Below are 16,624 nucleotides of genomic sequence, written 5' to 3' on the forward strand. Positions count from 1 at the left end.
TTTTCCAGTATTTAATACGCCTTCCACACGAGATGATCCAGGAGTAGAGTTACGTACTGTATCATATCTGTTATTGTTTATTCTAGAGAGGAGTTATGTTTACCACTGCAAACGGAGTGCACTGCGAGAACGATGTCTATAGGTCTACAAGATGTTACCGTTAAGTCACTGGGCCACTGAGGCATGAACAAGTATCCGAATGGAAACAGGCACATGAGAGGAAACGATGAGATCCTCGTCCCGCTCGCGAATGGCTGCTATGGAACGTGGAAAGAAATAAAATCGAATCTCCCCACCCTATCGCCGGTGGTCGTGGCGTTCCTTTTTCAAAATTCAAGGGGGAAGGTGCTCGAGAGCGGTCTGCATCCTTCAAAATAACGAATATCATTTGAAAATAAAAAGATACCCTGAATTCATTGTATTATACTCGTGCCGTTCTTTGTATTTAATAGGAGCGTACCCTTTGATAAGACTGGTACAGGGAAAGGGCTGGGTGAAGGAAAAGCTCGTCAATTATTGGTACTGTTGTAACGTGTATATTTAATATAAACAGTCGAAATCTTCTATTCTGTTTCTTTCGAACTTATCTGGTCGAGTGTCTAAAGGTGCTCGAGGGCAGTGCTTTGATCAGTTAAGAGAATTTAATATTTCATGAGCAGATATCTCTCGGATCAGTCGCTGGACTCTCATTTGAATTGCAACCGCGGTCACGTATTGCCTGAATAAATCTGGTATCGTGAAGTCTCGGAATTGTTTCTAATCCGAGACTGTTACTACGTTTCCTCCGGCATAGAAATATCGGTCACGCCAGCAACGCTTTAGAATGGAGAATGCTAGAATTGATGGGAGAAGAAGATCGTTGAAAGAAGTTAACTGTGAAATGGCATTATCAGATTTCTATTTCAAATAAATTATAATCCTACTTTAAAAACACACATAATAACAAACTCTTTCTCGATTACGGTAAGTTCACGGTGACTGGAATCGGCGGCACTTATTTGTTCGTTTGCCTTCGGTACGTGATAATATAAAAAGAAACTGACGCAAAATTTCTTGTAAACTTGTAAGTCTTTACAGAGTGAAATATACAACTTAGGTATACGGCATACTTTATACATAAAAATTAACAAATATTAAGGCTAACAATACACTGTGCCCTAAGATAATTATTCATTCATGGTGAAATTATACTTCAATCGATACAATATTCCTGTCTGACTGCGATCGGTAATTGCTTTGCTATCTTACAAATGTTATTACCTCCACGCGTTACGCACTTCGGTCACGATACACTCCCACGTTTCTTCTTTCAAACGTTGCTTTGAAAGTTGAGAGTACGTTAAATACCGGCAGGCTTATCGTCGACTATAATATGAGGATTCGCGTGAAGATCGTAACTCGGATCTCCATCGGTGGCCATCCTGCCGAGCCAGGAGAATAAAATCACGATTCCAATGAAGGCTAATAAGCCCATGATACCTATTACTGCGTATCTTTTGTACATCGGCCCGGGTGTGTTTCTACGCCGCGCTGGGGGGCTCGCTATCAGCTTCCACCACCTTAAGAACCACTCTATGGCGGACTTCCTTTTATATTTATTTTCGTCGTGATCGAACGAAATCTCTTTCGGATCGTCGTAAGCTTCGCAAACTTTCCTGGACGTAGGATTAGACAATCCCAGAGAGGAATCCATATTTACAATGGAATACGTCGGACCGCCCTTTTGATTGTTTAAATGCACATTATTTATACTAGTATGTACCGAATTGACAGTACTGGCAGAACGCGATGTAGCTACGGTAGGTGACGACGAAGTAGTCATTGTATAACTCTGATACGATGTGGTTTCAACTCTCAACGATGGACGTTCTTGTTCCGGCTTCTGTTCCCTGTCTTCGCTGAGCTGCGAAGCAAGAAACATATGACGCATACATGTCGCTTAGACATATGTTACAATATACGATCGTCTGAAATACGTACCAAGGGTAAACCAAGCCCTGCGCGTGCCCAGTTGACTCCAGCCAACTTCTCCCTCAACACGTCCGCCACGGGGGACACCAGCTTCGAGTCAGGAAAAATACATTCCTTGCAAGCTGGACAGGTGTACCCCGCCGGTGCCGTTGTCGCCGGCAGTTCTCTGGCATACTTATCCAAACACGCCCAGTGAAACATGTGGTAACATGTTAATCGAACGCAATCACCTTCGCTTAGGTTTACTGAACATAGCGTACAAACGGGATTGTAGTCGTGATCGTGGAGCCATAGAATATACGACTGGACGATGCACTGGAGAAATACAGAAGTTTACAGATACTAAGAGGACGCCAAGGATGCTAATAACTAAGAGAATGCTACGAGTTTTCAACAACGAACAAACTAGTAACACCCCGTACATATATCACGCGAATAGAAAAGAAGCGATAGAATATCTTTTGATAGAACCCATGCGCAACTTCATTTACGACAAGGAAACATTTAAAACAATTGTAGCATTTGTCCAAAGTGATTACATCATCGAAACAGGCTCTCTAGAAATCGAACTAAAACGCATCTCCCATTGCTGAGAATGAGGTGAAGTACCTTGGGATGATTCGTGACCATACAATGTTCGCAAACATTGACACGATGTTCAAAACAGAACAGATTCGTGACCCTTCGTTTCGGACACTTGCACAGCCCCATGTTCCAGCGATCTTCCTAGATTATAGCATTAAATAACGCGGACCGACGCGGTAACGGACTGGTTAAAAAACAACGCCCTTAAAAACGATTCCTTTCACATGACATGTCGCGGCCTCATGACAATTTAACGTGCAACGAATGACACGGCCTCCATGTTTTATCGGCCACGTCGTCTGATACATTTCGCGGGGATATAGTGGAAAGGGCCAATAAGGTTCCTTCTTTCGCGGAGTTCAGCAAATCAACATCTCGCGTTGGAAGTTTCAAGGGAAGATTTTTCCATTGTATAGTCTACTCGAATGCATTGTCGGGGAAAATAATATTGTAGGGTGTTTATTTCATTTGGAAATTCTTTTTAAAGCTGCCGTCTCATTTTTGTTATGGTCCGAATCGATCGAAGCGCCCCCCAGTAAACAAACGGGCTCTAATGAAACTATTGCGGTCGATAAAAAGAACTCTTAGTTCAGTCCAAAAGGATTTCCCACAACGCTGCTCAGATGCTGCGTTTAATACTTTGGGCGAATTCCACTTACGCCCAAATCGCCCGTGAATTTCATTAGGGTAGGTTTCCTTATACGCGACTGCACGCATTGTCAAGAATTTCAAAGTCGATTTTCTCGAAAATGAAGCGCAATATCAAAAAATTTTATTCCTTTTTCTCGACTTATTTACTTGTTATAAGTCGAAAAGAAAGAGTAACTTTTTTTCATGTCCTGCTTTATTTTTGAGAAAATCGACTTTGAAATTCTTGACGATGCGTTCAGTCGCGCACAGGAAAACCTAGCTTAATGAAAATCACGGGCGATTTGGACGTAAGTGGAATTCGCCCATAATTTCACTCTCTAAGGATGTAAAGTATTTTGTAAATCATAATAACAAAATAAACCACATAATAATTTCATTGGTGCATATATGTCCATGTAATTAAACACATTCTTCCTATTCAAGGAAACATTAAATTCTTACCAAAAACATGAACCAGGAAAATATTTTAGAAAGCTATGTATTATCTCAGTATACTCTGGAAAGGTTAAACATAATTAAGGAAAAATTGAAAAAAGATGCGATTGAAACTGATCCTCTATGGAAACTCATTACAGGACAGGTTTGTATTATCGGTGGAAACCCGACATAAGGTCGTTAACATGTAACAATGTACTATTTAGAAGGAAGAAGAAACATGCGTAGATCAAGGGGAAACTACAGACGAGGACGAAGAAAATGAAGAGAATGATGAGGCATCTGCAATGCCTGATTATATCGAGAGTTCATCTACTCAGTTTTATTTTACGCAACGCAATAAGAATTTCGATGGAGGAGTTAAGCAGGCATCTATACAAAAGTTTGATATCGTAGAATCGCTGTTCGAAGAACTGGAGAGTTCCAATGGAAAATTAGATTTAAATCAATTAGAAAATTTATTGGATGAAGAATTAGTGGAAGTAGCGTGCGAATTAGAGAAGAAATTAAGCATAACGGGTATCTATAATCTTTGCTGTTCCATGAATTGTATGACATTAGAACAACGAATGAAATATGCAATGAGTTTTCATACTTACTTGTTACTACCGAAGGTAATATTCAGATTAGTAATTTAGCTCTGAATTTGTAGAGTAATGGAGATTAGTAGTAAAATATTACTAAAATGTGGTTATTTGTATACTCTTGTAGATAATCGCTTTAGAAGAGCCATCAAGACTGTTACTCTCTGTTATCACAGAATGCGTACAAAAATTTCCAGATGATATCCAAAAATTAATTTTTATCCCACTCTTAAATATGGATTTAAAAGATACATCGATCGTCACTGCTATAGCAAATGCTTTTGATCCTCAAAGGAATATTATCCTTCTCACGTAGGCACACGTTTCTCTGACATTTTAATATATTATACAAGATTGGTAATTAATTTTTATCATCTTTACAGGGAGTACCTATCGCATGTAAAAGAACTTAAATCCTGGCACCTTCCCATTCTATACAATTTAATATCTGTTAAAACAGACAGAGCTACAAGTGACAAGCTCGTACAACTTTTATCAAAAAAAGCACTTGATTTTGCCGAAGACAAGAACTTTGGAAAACTTGCGTTATTGTTCATAAAAGTACATGGAAATTTTTCAGAGCAACAAAAACATTCATTATGGGAAATTACCAATATAAATCAGACATTGTTCAAAAAACCTATGCAAAACATTTTAAAAACTCTATAATTTGTATGTAATTTATTATAAATTCCATATTTACTTTACGATACCACTGGAGTATTAATTCTTTACAGCGACGAATGACTAAACTATTCGTGAAATACCAATTCAAAATATCGCGCGCGCGCGAACGCGCGCATCTGACAGATTCGTGAAGTTGGTTAGATGTATCTAACTTTATCTAACGTAAACGCGTAAATATGACGGAAGAACTTTCTGGTGTAACAATAGTAGTATTTATTGCAGCTGGAGCATTAACAATATTATTATTATTTATTTTCGCGAAACGTCAAATTATGAGATTCGCATTACGATCACGTCGTGGTCCTCATATTCCTATTGGACATGATACCAGGAAGGTATGACCGACTATGAAGGTTATATTATACAGAAAGTTATCGTGAAAGAGAACATCTTTCAAAGAAAGTTAATAACGCTACAAGAACTTATACACATCAATTCACTGTTGCGTGCTTTTAATTATTTAGTCACTCAAGAAAGAGATCGAAAGGCGAATAGAGGTAATACCGAGAATTCAGTACGAAGCACAACTTATCAGCGATCCGCGATTGATCATGACATCGCGGGGACAAGTTCCACCACATTATTATAGACTGAAAGCAGTAGATGATATTAAAACTTTAGGTCTGACAGCATCTGTAAATTTAATACGACGTACAAAAAATTTCAAGTGCAAGTCAATCTTGAATGCGTTATTCTTGTAGAGGCTGAAATTACTAAATACGATAATTGCCTAAAGAGACATCCGTCTGAAAATTTGCGGGCATATCTGCTCGCGACATTGGCTATTCCATTAAATGGAAGTGGACAAAGATTGATACATCAATTTTGCGATTTGTATGAACACGCACGACACGATCCAACTGAATTTGGAGACGAGGAGTATCAAGTCTATACAAGGTTGTTTCTTAAATTAATGGACGCGTAAGTATAATTCTCCTAAATTGTAAAGAAATTGAAAGATTTGAATTTTATAATAGTTAGGGTAAAGGTACCAGTAGTTGACCATGTATTAGTATTAATATTTCACTTGAAAAATATTAATATTTCCACTTGAAAAATATTAAATATTAATATTTCCACTTGAAAAATACTAAATATTAATATTTAATATTAATATTTCTACTTTAAAAATAGTAATATTTCTACTTTAAAAATATTAATATTTCCACTTGAAAAATATTAATATTAATTTCTACTTTAAAAGTATTGGGGTAAAGGTACCAGTAGTTGACCACGTATCAGTAGTTGACAACTTTTCAGAAAAACGTGAAAAATAAGGTTTTTAGAAGTGCAACTCTGTTTTCAACAGCGCACCGCGGCTCCTAATACCCACAGTTCGTCACTTTGAAAAACCTTATTTTTCACGTCTTTCTGAAAAGTTGTCAACTTCTGACACCTATATAAGTAATGAGAACTTGATTGTTGTAATTGTTTTCTTTTTAGAGCTCGTTTACTAAAATCATATCCGAGTAGTAGAAAATCTAGCCCAAGTCGTACCCCTATAAAAAAGAACGTTGAAACAAAACGAAATATATTAGAGCCCAGGATGAAATTGCCGGAAGACCAAATATTAACCGGAGCAAGGCCCAACACATTGACTGTTATGACTCTGGATAATAGCGAAACATCTGTTTAGCATTATGAGCATCGCCACATACGCCACATGTGACGAGATATCTGTTTCTAACTGCCAGCCATTGAATCCTCTGGGATTGCACGTAAGTGAATTATATTTTTACGCTTTCCCATTCCAATTAATGTGTTGCACTGATGCAACTTTGTTTTTCGCTTAATAATCAAAGTTGCAAACACCGTTTCCTGCCGATACACACGATTTACGGTCATACATCGATTTCAGTCTTGATTGATAAATATTTCGTCCATACATCCTTATAGTATGGATTATGTTTCAGATAAATTAATGACCTATGAAACACGAATTTATACACATTAGAAATGGTACTCGTTCTCATGTAGTTTAACCATTCCATCACCTGAAAGGTGTAAAATATAAAAAAAATTTCAATTTTCTAGGGAAATCGATACAATTCTTTTCACCTTTTAGAATATTATTCGATCGGCGCTTGTATAACGTACGAATAAAAACAAGTGTAAATACCTGTGGTATTGCGTGCTTCCAATCCTGTCTAACAGAAAGAACTGCGAGAGCTAGAGGAAATAATTGTACCCTTACGTTGTGCGATGTGGTTAATAAATCTTCTTTCATCAACATACAATCTGTACCAGACAAACTGATGACGGAAATGAGTAAAATGTTACAATAGAATTGTGCTTTACAGCAGTGTTCTTGCGATGGTTCTACTAAAATTCCTTGAATCTGAGTCATAATTTCAATAATCCAATTTACAACGGACTTTTCAAATTGTATTGCAGCTTGTAGCTTTTTTATAACTCCAAGAAGATATGTTTGCACGCTTGAACAGATATAATGAAATGTATATGTGTTTGTGGAATTTGGAGGCTGAATAATAATATCGTATCGAATAATAATCTTACCTGGGTATAGAAATAGTTTCATCGATAATCTCGTTCAACCACGATAAGGGAAATTCAGAACGTTCCTTCAGAGCCATTTCGACTCTAATCGCAATGGCATTCATTAGTTTACTCGACGTTATTTCCCACCATACTTTGGGGGATGTTATTCTTTCTAAATGCTTTGGTGACAATTCTAAAGCCGCCACAAAGTAGGATCCAAAGTGATTACACGTCAAATCAATTTTGTCTAAAAGTTTCTCCAGTATGGTGGCAAGCAGTGTAGAATTGCCGTCGTGTACCTGTTGGTTCTGTAACGTCCGGGCGTATGAGGACATAATATGCTGGAACAAGTTTATCGAATTCTCATCGTCTACGGTAATTGTTTTGATTGCGTATTCTAACGTCGTTTCCAGAAATGGCTTAATGGTATTCGGTTGTAGAGCTTGACACAAATCTTCAAGATTCGTGTAGAATACATGATACTCGTCCTGTCTCGCCATTAAATCCGAATCAGTTATGGATTTATACGCTAGCAAATAATTTTCTACGAACGTTTTGGCAGACAAGGATATCGCTGAATGATGGGAAGCGATCGAGAGTGTATATTCCTTAGTTTCGGGGGATAGATCGACGGTATCCTTAAGGAAACACCAATTTATGTTGGGCAACGGCTTTGGATATTTATGAGCGAGTATTCGCAAGCATTCCGTAATGATGCGATGATTATTGGAATCGGACTTGTTGCATCGCCTCAAATATTCGCCGACAGCTCTTATAACACTTTTCTCAGGCAGATATTTAAAGTTCTGCGGCTCCCCTTGAGGCCAGACGTAAATTCCAGAGGGGAAACCATTCAGTTCGTTGGTTACGAACGAAATTAATAGATCCCCCGCAGCCGATAGAGCCATTTTATTGACTTTCTGAAGCATTTGAATCCAACAAGTGCCAGGTATATAAGGAAGTACGTCCTCTGGCTTCTTATCTGCATCGATTGGAGTTTTAGCGTATGCCGCCGGTAATACAAGGTTACATCTGAAATCCGCCGGCAAAGCTTTTAAGGGAATGTTCTCCAAAGAGTAGGAAGCTAGCGCTCTGAGTGCAGCATCGATAATTCTTGAGTTGCTGTGTGTGGTGTATTTCCATAGGTTCGATATGATGTCATCGATCAGTTTATCGTGCTCTTCGACAGACCCAGATGGCGGGTATGCTGTAATGTCGCCAAATAGTTGGCAAAGACTTTCTAAAACAATAAAGCGCTTTTCCTTCTCCATCTTTGGAGCTAAAATCCTCCAGGTCGAAGAAATATCGATTACAGAGGCTTTACAAAGTGCGGAGATGCTTTTGAGTGCCAGGGCGCTCGCTGTTCCTCCATTCGTCTCCGTGGAACGATTTAATATCTGCGATAGCAACGGTACCAGGGTTTCTCCGTGTTCACAATGATTCTCGCAAATATATTTTATAGCTCTTGCGCAAGTTGCATCCGAATACCAGGAACGATCACTTTTCATCAGACGAATTATGGCGGTTGAAACGAATCTGTAACATCTTGGTTCTTTTCTCAATGTTTTCAGATACAATTCGATAGCAAAATATTTCAGTTGCTGATCACCGTTTAAGAGCGTATCCAATGTATGGGTAACGATTGGAACGTTCTCCTTCATAGCAACGAGCTCTGGTAAAACCAGCAGTAAACACTTGGATTCCGTACTGTTCCTAGACTTGGCCAATTTGTGCAACACTAGAGACAGTACGTGCGATTCAAAACTTTTCCTTTCCTTGGAGATATCGACGAGTATTTTACAACTCAATTCGGTCACTTGTGGATCGTTTGATTGTAAAAACAGGCCGCACAACAATAGTTTACACTTATCTTTTAAGTCGATCGGTACACGCGACATGCTTTTCAACCACAGTAAGATGTCATTCGACTTCCAGGTACTTAGGGAATGCACCATCTCCCAGTAAAATTGTATATAGGAGTCGGAATGAGTAACCGCTGCGAAGATTTGGCTCGAGAACACTGTATCATCGTTATCCGCGTACATTGCTTTTGTAAAGACTTTCTTCGTCAAGTCCGTCGCCATGTCTAAAGCATCGGAACATAATATAGATGGATATGCCATCCACTTTAAAACACATGCCATTAAAGTGTTCAAAAATATATCGCTGCATAACATTTTCTTTATTATCATCGTGCCTGTAACATAAATTAATGAAAATGCGAAAAGTGGATGGAAGCATCAGCTGCTCTTTACATATAAAATACTAACTGTAAGACTTACAGATCTGCAAAGCGCTGTGCATATAAATAGCCGGGCACAGAGTGATCATCTCGGCCATTAATGCCAGCATAATATTTCCGATGCGAGTATCGCACTCGTCTATAATAGTCGTTATCGCCAGAAAATTCGATTTTGGATCGGACCCGTTTTTCAGTAGCTGTATAGTCAAAGACACGATCATTAGCGACAAAGCTGTGCAAAATTCTTTATCCTTTTCCAGCATTGCCTTCTCGGCAAATTCTAAAATTCTGTAGTTGATATTTATACAGGTGAAAGTTTCGGCCGTACACATCCAGAGCAAGATTTCCGTCTGCAGGCATGTGCTATGTTTTGAATTAATTAAAAGCTGCCAACAAACTGACTGCGCACAGCAATCCAACGAATCCAAGGAAGGATTGCATAAAATATACAGAAACACAGGACGTAAAATTTCTATGCTGTTTTCTCGGATTCTGAAATACTTGAACTTTTAATATCATAATATATATATATATGTGTGTACGTACATTCTTTGTATACATGTGTTTCTATACATACTGTGGGTCCCGATGATTTACAAAGGATGTCATTTCATTTAATACAAATCTCCAACTATGTTTATCTCTATTTAAAATCATTATGAAAGGATGCTGTGGTGCATGAAGAGTAAATGGATATATAGTACTGCTTTCTCTATTGTACTTCATATCCAACAGTAACAAACGGCCGATAGCTGTTGCAGCAACCACACAATTTCTAGAATGTACAACACATTTACCGTAACGTTCAAAAGCTTCAGGAGATTCGTAGATTAAGTTCGTATACTTTATGGAAGAGAGGCTGGACGAAAAGGTGGACAAGGCATCGCTAATGTCCCAGAATCCATTCTCGACTAGAGCGATCAGAGCCTGACAAGCGGATATGCTAAGCGTGGCATCCGAACTATCTTGCTTTGTCAATAGCAACTTAAATTCAGGTACCTATTAGAAATGATGAGATTTGTTAATTTCACCAACAGAAGATTCAAATAATGTTAGTCCTGCACAGATTCAGGGAAAGAAATACTTTTTACTTTTGAGATATGATCCGTGGCTTGACAGTGTCTCTTTTTCTTGATCGAATCGAAGAGTTTGGATATTGCCTGTAGAAAAATAGAGAGAAGTGTCGCGATAGGAACATACGGGTTGCTTTATAAAAGGCGGCCAACTCACATGCGAGATCAACACAGGATTCCTTGATTCTAATTTGTATTCTATTTCGTCCATTTTAAACGAGGAGAAATATCTCTACTTCGAGCTTCTTTGTGTTTGGACTGGAGGTATTTCCTTTTTAAATGATATACACGAGAAAACTCGTGCTTCATTACGTACAGAGTTACTAATTCTTTAAGCAACGTAATCTTCCACAGTTGCGCGGAAACATACATTTAGGTTATAAAACACAACCTATATAGACATTCTAGTTTATCGCTGAAACGTAACTTTGTCTTTCGCGCGCTTTGCCGGTACACACGTTACCGTCCATAGAGAACATAAAAATTGCAATGATGCGCTAAAGATACGAAAGAGGCGTATGTATCCTGGCCGCGAGCAAGAAGAGAAAGAACGAACGGATTACAAATTTTCGGTCGTACATGCATGCATGCATACATACGTAGATGCTACAGGTATGCATGCGCGGATAGTAGTTTCACCCCAACAGGGGTTCTCAAATGAATCGTCGTTAGTTTTAAGGGAATTTCGAGGGACCACGATGACGAATCCTGTGTCGGTGGCTAGCATCAACGATCTTGGATATACTATTGTATAGTGAGATTTTTCAATATATTTATTCGTATGGACAAGTTGGAGCATAGTGCACAATATATTTAATATATATGTATATACATATATACGTACACATAAATATATATATACGTAAATATTTAATGCGTGTATATATATATGTATATATTAGGTAGGTAGTCTGAGGAAGGGGATCAGAGTACATTCTGGAGTTTGAACACAATATCTTACAATTTAACGACAAGATGCCTGCATTTCTGTACTTGCTTCTGTACGTAATGTTACTCGTATATTCATACATTCGAAGTGTATAATATGTATATAAAGCGTAACGACCCACTATTTGTATCATTCTAAAAAAAAGGAGACGAGAATACGGGTCCTTGTTCATTACGTTACGTTAGGTTTTTTTCAGTCCATCTTATGTTGTCATTTAGTTTACTCGTACGAACATTTTCGCAATGGATTATGCAACATTGTGGCAAATACGTAGTACTCGCTAGAGTATACCCTTAATCGGAGGGTGTCTCCAATTGCTAATTACACGTTCGCTCTCTCTTTCTCTCTCTTTCTCCCCATCTATTTCCCTCCTCCCCCGGCCCACCGTCTGCTACTCTCACTATCTCATTTATGTTAGCAGGTAGGCGATTGATACGGGAGAGCTGCACAGTGACCGAACGAATGGTGCGGTGAAACGAAAGGAGGATGAAACCTTGAACCGCACAATGTCTTTCGTAATCGTAATACGTTGCAAGTTTGCAGTCTGCCGTTTGCAATTTGCATATAAGTTGTACGATAAGATTACAAAAATCTAGGCGGTTGCGGTTTAGGATAATACTCGGTTTCGTGGAAGGGTTTCGTTTGGAATGAAGTGTGTTCGTGGGCTCGCGAAATTGACCAATAAACGAGCAGTATTTGACGATTGGAGACAGCTCCTTTTTCTCACGTAATTAGCGATTAACCATCTCTATTAAATTTCGTTTAAAAGCAAATACACTTTACAGTCTATACAATCGATACAATTGTTGGTTTTCACGTCTTTGCTTTGTTCCGTCCTCCTTACGAGGAGAGCGGGGCAGGTCCAGGTACTTAGGCTATCTGCGTATTTTCGCAAAAATTCGTCAAGATCTTTCGTTTGCTCCGACCCTCTGTGTCGTGTCCCGTCGATTAACTTTTATAAAAATCACAGCGCAGCACCAGCATTTACTTTAAAGCCTGCCCGTTTCTCCCTTGGAACACGCCTCATTAAAACTGAGGCGGCTGCACGCGCCCTTCGGCGCCCTGTACGCGGCTATAAACGAATCGCCATTGCTATACACGAATTAAAAAAAACACGGCTTGATCTTTTTTCTTTTATTTGGCATTTGCGACACTATGCACGGCACGGTAAAACTATTTCCGAATTCTTGGCAACGCGTTTCACCAATCGTTCGTACAACGCTTCCATCTCGCATCGATACAATAATAAAATAATGTAACCGATAATTATTAATGAATAATCGTAATAAAAGATACAATGATAATAATCGTTACTAAACTAGTATTAGGTAGTCGCCTGGATACAATGCGCGTGTATCACGATGGCGCATTTATATACCTAACAGCTTCCCTTCCATTTTCTCATTAATTAGTCTTATCCGTCTTGTCTCTGCCCGCTCACACGTCTCGCGCGTCTCTCACTCTCTCGCACAATCGCTATCTCGGTCTCTCGCTAGCTCGCTCAATCACTCGCTCTCTTCTCTACCGTATTCCCGCGACACTAACTATCGTTATCCTTTAGTAAACAAATAGCATTCTAACGCAATCAATGTACAATCACTTACCGTCACGTTATCGGTAATTTAGAATCCTGATTTCTCTTTACGCTCACACTCGCCTACAAGACAAGCGTCTCCGCTTTGTCTTCTTTTGATATCCTTACCGTACTACATACACCCGCCGACGGCTAATCAAATCATCTAAGAATCATGTTCTCGTCCATGCGCCACACGATTTCCCTACAAAAATGTCGAGTTTTGCGAATTCGCAATCTTCTTTTTACAATAAAATACAACGATCTATAATTTCACCGCTAGTATACGCAACGTTCTCGTTTGACGTTCGCACGCGTCATACACAACATACGTATTCACGCAAGCATCCCCACGCACGCACGCATACACGCACAAACATAAGCACGCAAATACATGCACGATTCTCGTTTCTTCGTCAGCCACTCGCACACACTCTCTCCTACTACATTTTGACGAGCGATAAAAATGTTGCTTCGATTCGAAGGCATGCACGCAACGCGACGCTCGTATCTCATCGAAGAAATATCGAGTTGATTCGTAGCGCAGTCGAAGCTTCGTGCTTGCTACGCGCCACGAGGGATTCTACGAGCATCCTCGAAGGAGTCAGTTTAACACATTTCTCGTTCTTTCGTTTACTCGCGTCGCCCTTTGTTGTCGCGTGGCCAACCATCCGAATGCCTCGCTACGTCATTTCTGTTCGTTCACGTTCGTTTTACCGCCTAGAAGCATTTCGAATTTGCGCGAGTTCCGACTCGCGATTGCGACGCGGCAAGTTTCGAAACGCTCTCACCGTTCTGACGCGACAGTACAATACGTTATACGTACCGCGGCTAAGCTCCTATCAACCACGCCGTAATTACCGCTGTACACCACTTGCGTTTGGATTTCGGCTGTTACGTCTCTGTTTTCAATACTAGTCATAATGAATCGCTGTTGTACCCGTAGGACGAACAGACCGTAATCAATTCGTCCTCGATAACTCCTACTCGAACCGATCAGCGAGGATACAATCGCGTAGCAAAACAAGTCCCTTTTCTCCCGCGTTTCAGAGCAACGGCACTTTACCCCACCAAAGTTTTTCTCGCGCGTTGGTCGAAACGCGTTCTGCGCGAGCGAACGCACCACCACCGTTCACCACCAACGTCGTGACTATACTGAAAACGTGTGTACGGCTCGTTCGTGCTCCCGTGTCGCCGAAAAATTTTGTTCGAATTTCGCATACGCTGCCTGTGCGCAAACTACGACGCACGACCACCTCGGGTCTTCCAACAAAGTTTTCCGCGTCCAGGACGCAGCGCGCGTTTCTGCGACCAACTGGACCACTTCTTACTGGTCGATGCGTGGTGCAAAAGCTTCGCGGTAAATGAACCAATTGTTTCGTTTCGATTTGCTTCGCGTTTCGGCGCGAGGCGGCAAAGACACTTTACAGGACTCTTGCCGCCCCGAATCCACTTGGATTTGCTTGCGGAAATGTAGCGGTGAGTCTCGAGCGGGTTCTCCAGTTTGCTCACCAATCGGAGTGCGATGATGGGCGGTTGTTTAGGTCGTCGCATCCTCCTACTCCCTCCTCTCTCGATCTGATTCTCCGATCGCACGTGGAACGATCGAGTCAGAGTCGGCGCAATCAGTTGGGCGGCAGTTGACAAAGACGGTTACGGAGACGGCGATGGCTCAGGCGACAACGGCAGAAGACAGAGCGAAACGTTCGTAGGCTGGTAAGTTGGCGTGCCGGCAGACGATGGCGTGTGAGTAGACGATAGTCGTTGAACACTGGCGTGCATTATCGGGGAAGAGGTAGCAGGCTCGAATTAGTGGTATACTCGAGAGGCCATCCTAGGATTGCCTGCCAGCAACGGCAGCGGCAGAATGCGGATGTCCCGCAGCGGTCGCGCCACTGACCGCCACTGATGGCGGATGATGAGGCGTGTGGTGAGTTTGTGCGGAGGTGGGTCCGGTCGTTCCGGCAGCTAGTACGGGACCGGGGGCCGCGGGTCACTTGGGCGGGAATGGCGAGATCACCGATGCAGCTACCGCGGCGGCCTGCTGACTCGCCAGCATTGCCGCTGCAACACACACACAGACAGATACCGGTTCATTAATTCCTTTCTTTTTCTCATCGTTCGCTCGTGCGTGCTTTCGTTCTTTCGCCGCGCAATCTCATCGAACTGTTCGCGGACGATAACGATTACGTTTGAGATCTAGCCCGAATCGGATACCTCGCGTTCGATCGGATCGAACGTACGAGTATGCGCGCCTCGCTCCTCGCTCCCTGTTCCAATCCCGCGGCCCTTGATCTCGGATGAGCGAACGATCTCGACGATTCCGCGCCACTCCAGCCCAAGTGTCGCGTGTAACAACGAGCGAGCAATTTCGGCAGAATATTAAAGCGAGTGAGAAGTGACGGGGAAGGAAGAAGAGAGAGATAGAAGACAGAGTACTCGCGGACGGCACGCGGAGAGGTAGACGCATGTATAAGGGTAGAAGGAAGCGGGTGATGTGAACAGAGGGAGGAGAAACAGGGACGCAATGCTAGTTGAATCGGCTACGATCGACGGAGCAGGTGATTTTTAAACTTCAATGTCTCGTCGATCCGAGCACCGCTCGCTGGATTAAGTCTCGACGCCTCGGCACGTCGAGCGGAGCTGATATCGCTGAGGAGTGATCTTGCCGATTGTCGTGCGTCGAGAAGGAATACCAATCGCGTGGAAATCGCGTGGAAATCGCGAGACTCGCAGAAGCGGGGCAACAACATTCAAATTCACCGAATTGGGGAGGTTTTGAGGAACTTGCGAATGGGTAGGCGGCGCTCGTTTGTCCGGACCAACCACGCGATTTCGGTCGCTCCGAGTTTCGCGATCTCGCTCGATCGATGACGAACACGTCTCGAGAAACACTTTTCGTACGAGCATTCCGTATGGTTGTGTGGTTAGGAGAAGCTACCATCGTCGAGTAACGAGGAAATGAACCATTGTGGCGCCTGGCTCAGAGACAACTCTCGTACGCGTCACTGTACCCTGTACACTCTGGTGGAATTCGCGCTGATATCGTGGCAGTGGCGTTGCGGCAGACCGAGAAACGGAGGAAAGGCTGTACACGGGGGATCTACTTGTTTGATTCTAGCGGAAGACTACGAAAGACTACGCGACCAAGTGCACGGTACATACCAGCAATCCTCCGTTTCGCAATTGCCCACGCGTGTTCGTTCTCTCGCTGTTCGCCGTGTTCGTGATCGCGAATCGTTTATTCTGCTACGAGCGCAGCACATGTCGCTGCGATCGGTAAAACGCACGGATCTCTTTTCTCGTTTCACGCGACTCGCGACTCGAACGGTTCGTCGTTTTCCGGTTAATAATTATCACAGTCTGAACTATACG

At 41.6% G+C, this 16,624-nt stretch overlaps 5 protein-coding genes and 1 long non-coding RNA gene across 20 annotated transcripts in view; 3 read left to right on the forward strand and 3 right to left on the reverse strand.

Annotated features, from left to right (window-relative positions):
- The window catches only part of LOC143368289 (uncharacterized), a 52,939-nt gene extending 52,513 nt beyond the window's left edge, over positions 1–426 (forward strand). For all 6 annotated transcript variants that reach the window (XR_013085197.1, XR_013085199.1, XR_013085202.1 and 3 more), the window contains one exon: positions 87–426. This is a non-coding gene — a long non-coding RNA (uncharacterized LOC143368289). The remainder of the gene's footprint in view (positions 1–86) is intronic.
- A 97-nt stretch (positions 427–523) lies between these two features.
- Positions 524–2,868, reverse strand: LOC143368272 (zinc finger protein-like 1 homolog). Its single transcript, XM_076810821.1, has 3 exons — positions 2,581–2,868; positions 1,981–2,286; positions 524–1,903 (listed from the first exon to the last, which is right to left on the reverse strand). The coding sequence occupies exons 1-3, from the start codon at positions 2,680–2,682 to the stop codon at positions 1,340–1,342; spliced, it is 972 nt and encodes a 323-aa protein (XP_076666936.1). The 5' UTR covers positions 2,683–2,868; the 3' UTR covers positions 524–1,339.
- An 86-nt stretch (positions 2,869–2,954) lies between these two features.
- On the forward strand, positions 2,955–4,934 carry LOC143368269 (uncharacterized). 2 transcript variants are annotated; one of them, XM_076810814.1, is made up of 5 exons: positions 2,955–3,532; positions 3,631–3,787; positions 3,849–4,256; positions 4,354–4,538; positions 4,610–4,934. In XM_076810814.1, exons 2-5 carry the CDS (start codon positions 3,656–3,658, stop codon positions 4,893–4,895), a joined length of 1,011 nt encoding a protein of 336 aa, XP_076666929.1. In that variant the 5' UTR covers positions 2,955–3,532; positions 3,631–3,655; the 3' UTR covers positions 4,896–4,934. The 2 variants fall into 2 exon arrangements, with proteins under 2 accessions (XP_076666929.1, XP_076666928.1); XM_076810813.1 differs by having other exon boundaries at positions 2,956–3,787.
- Positions 4,935–5,023: 89 nt separating this feature from the next.
- LOC143368277 (protein C1orf43 homolog) lies at positions 5,024–12,382 on the forward strand. 6 transcript variants are annotated; one of them, XR_013085194.1, is made up of 6 exons: positions 5,090–5,248; positions 5,378–5,534; positions 5,615–5,834; positions 6,357–6,631; positions 10,511–10,649; positions 12,095–12,382. XR_013085194.1 is itself a non-coding variant. In XM_076810828.1 (4 exons), exons 1-4 carry the CDS (start codon positions 5,090–5,092, stop codon positions 6,547–6,549), a joined length of 729 nt encoding a protein of 242 aa, XP_076666943.1. In that variant the 5' UTR covers positions 5,024–5,089; the 3' UTR covers positions 6,550–6,853. The 6 variants fall into 6 exon arrangements, 2 of the variants coding, with proteins under 2 accessions (XP_076666943.1, XP_076666944.1); XR_013085193.1 differs by having other exon boundaries at positions 12,098–12,382; XR_013085192.1 differs by lacking the exon at positions 10,511–10,649 and having other exon boundaries at positions 5,024–5,248.
- LOC143368253 (focadhesin) lies at positions 5,348–11,447 on the reverse strand. Its single transcript, XM_076810787.1, has 8 exons — positions 10,885–11,447; positions 10,746–10,814; positions 10,499–10,653; positions 10,232–10,429; positions 9,695–10,146; positions 7,431–9,609; positions 7,033–7,348; positions 5,348–6,907 (listed from the first exon to the last, which is right to left on the reverse strand). Exons 1-8 carry the CDS (start codon positions 10,936–10,938, stop codon positions 6,755–6,757), a joined length of 3,576 nt encoding a protein of 1,191 aa, XP_076666902.1. The 5' UTR covers positions 10,939–11,447; the 3' UTR covers positions 5,348–6,754.
- A 413-nt stretch (positions 12,383–12,795) lies between the features above and the next one.
- LOC143368249 (uncharacterized) overlaps positions 12,796–16,624 on the reverse strand; it is a 44,226-nt gene continuing 40,397 nt past the window's right edge. For all 4 annotated transcript variants that reach the window (XM_076810772.1, XM_076810773.1, XM_076810775.1 and 1 more), the window contains exon 5: positions 12,796–15,313. In XM_076810772.1, coding sequence (XP_076666887.1) covers positions 15,243–15,313 — 71 coding nt within the window. In that variant the 3' untranslated portion in view covers positions 12,796–15,242. The remainder of the gene's footprint in view (positions 15,314–16,624) is intronic.

This window comes from Andrena cerasifolii, chromosome 4, assembly GCF_050908995.1.
Source record: "Andrena cerasifolii isolate SP2316 chromosome 4, iyAndCera1_principal, whole genome shotgun sequence".
NCBI lineage: Eukaryota > Metazoa > Arthropoda > Insecta > Hymenoptera > Andrenidae > Andrena > Andrena cerasifolii.

What these genes read in the sequence shown, in the direction of transcription:
- LOC143368272 (XM_076810821.1), bottom strand. Translation starts at nt 2,682, where the DNA reads ATGGGGCTGTGCAAGTGTCCGAAACGAAGGGTCACGAATCTGTTCTGT. An exon ending in TGGTCACGAATCATCCCAAG is followed by an intron (nt 2,287 to 2,580) that starts GTACTTCACCTC and finishes GTATTTCTCCAG; the next exon opens with TGCATCGTCCAGTCGTATAT. An exon ending in CAGGGCTTGGTTTACCCTTG is followed by an intron (nt 1,904 to 1,980) that starts GTACGTATTTCA and finishes CTTGCTTCGCAG; the next exon opens with CTCAGCGAAGACAGGGAACA.
- LOC143368269 (XM_076810814.1), top strand. Translation starts at nt 3,656, where the DNA reads ATGAACCAGGAAAATATTTTAGAAAGCTATGTATTATCTCAGTATACT. An exon ending in CTTACTTGTTACTACCGAAG is followed by an intron (nt 4,257 to 4,353) that starts GTAATATTCAGA and finishes ATACTCTTGTAG; the next exon opens with ATAATCGCTTTAGAAGAGCC. An exon ending in AGGAATATTATCCTTCTCAC is followed by an intron (nt 4,539 to 4,609) that starts GTAGGCACACGT and finishes TCATCTTTACAG; the next exon opens with GGAGTACCTATCGCATGTAA.
- LOC143368277 (XM_076810828.1), top strand. Translation starts at nt 5,090, where the DNA reads ATGACGGAAGAACTTTCTGGTGTAACAATAGTAGTATTTATTGCAGCT. An exon ending in TTGGACATGATACCAGGAAG is followed by an intron (nt 5,249 to 5,377) that starts GTATGACCGACT and finishes TTAATTATTTAG; the next exon opens with TCACTCAAGAAAGAGATCGA. An exon ending in AGATGATATTAAAACTTTAG is followed by an intron (nt 5,535 to 5,614) that starts GTCTGACAGCAT and finishes TTATTCTTGTAG; the next exon opens with AGGCTGAAATTACTAAATAC.
- LOC143368253 (XM_076810787.1), bottom strand. Translation starts at nt 10,938, where the DNA reads ATGGACGAAATAGAATACAAATTAGAATCAAGGAATCCTGTGTTGATC. An exon ending in ATCCTGTGTTGATCTCGCAT is followed by an intron (nt 10,815 to 10,884) that starts GTGAGTTGGCCG and finishes ATTTTTCTACAG; the next exon opens with GCAATATCCAAACTCTTCGA. An exon ending in CCACGGATCATATCTCAAAA is followed by an intron (nt 10,654 to 10,745) that starts GTAAAAAGTATT and finishes CATTTCTAATAG; the next exon opens with GTACCTGAATTTAAGTTGCT.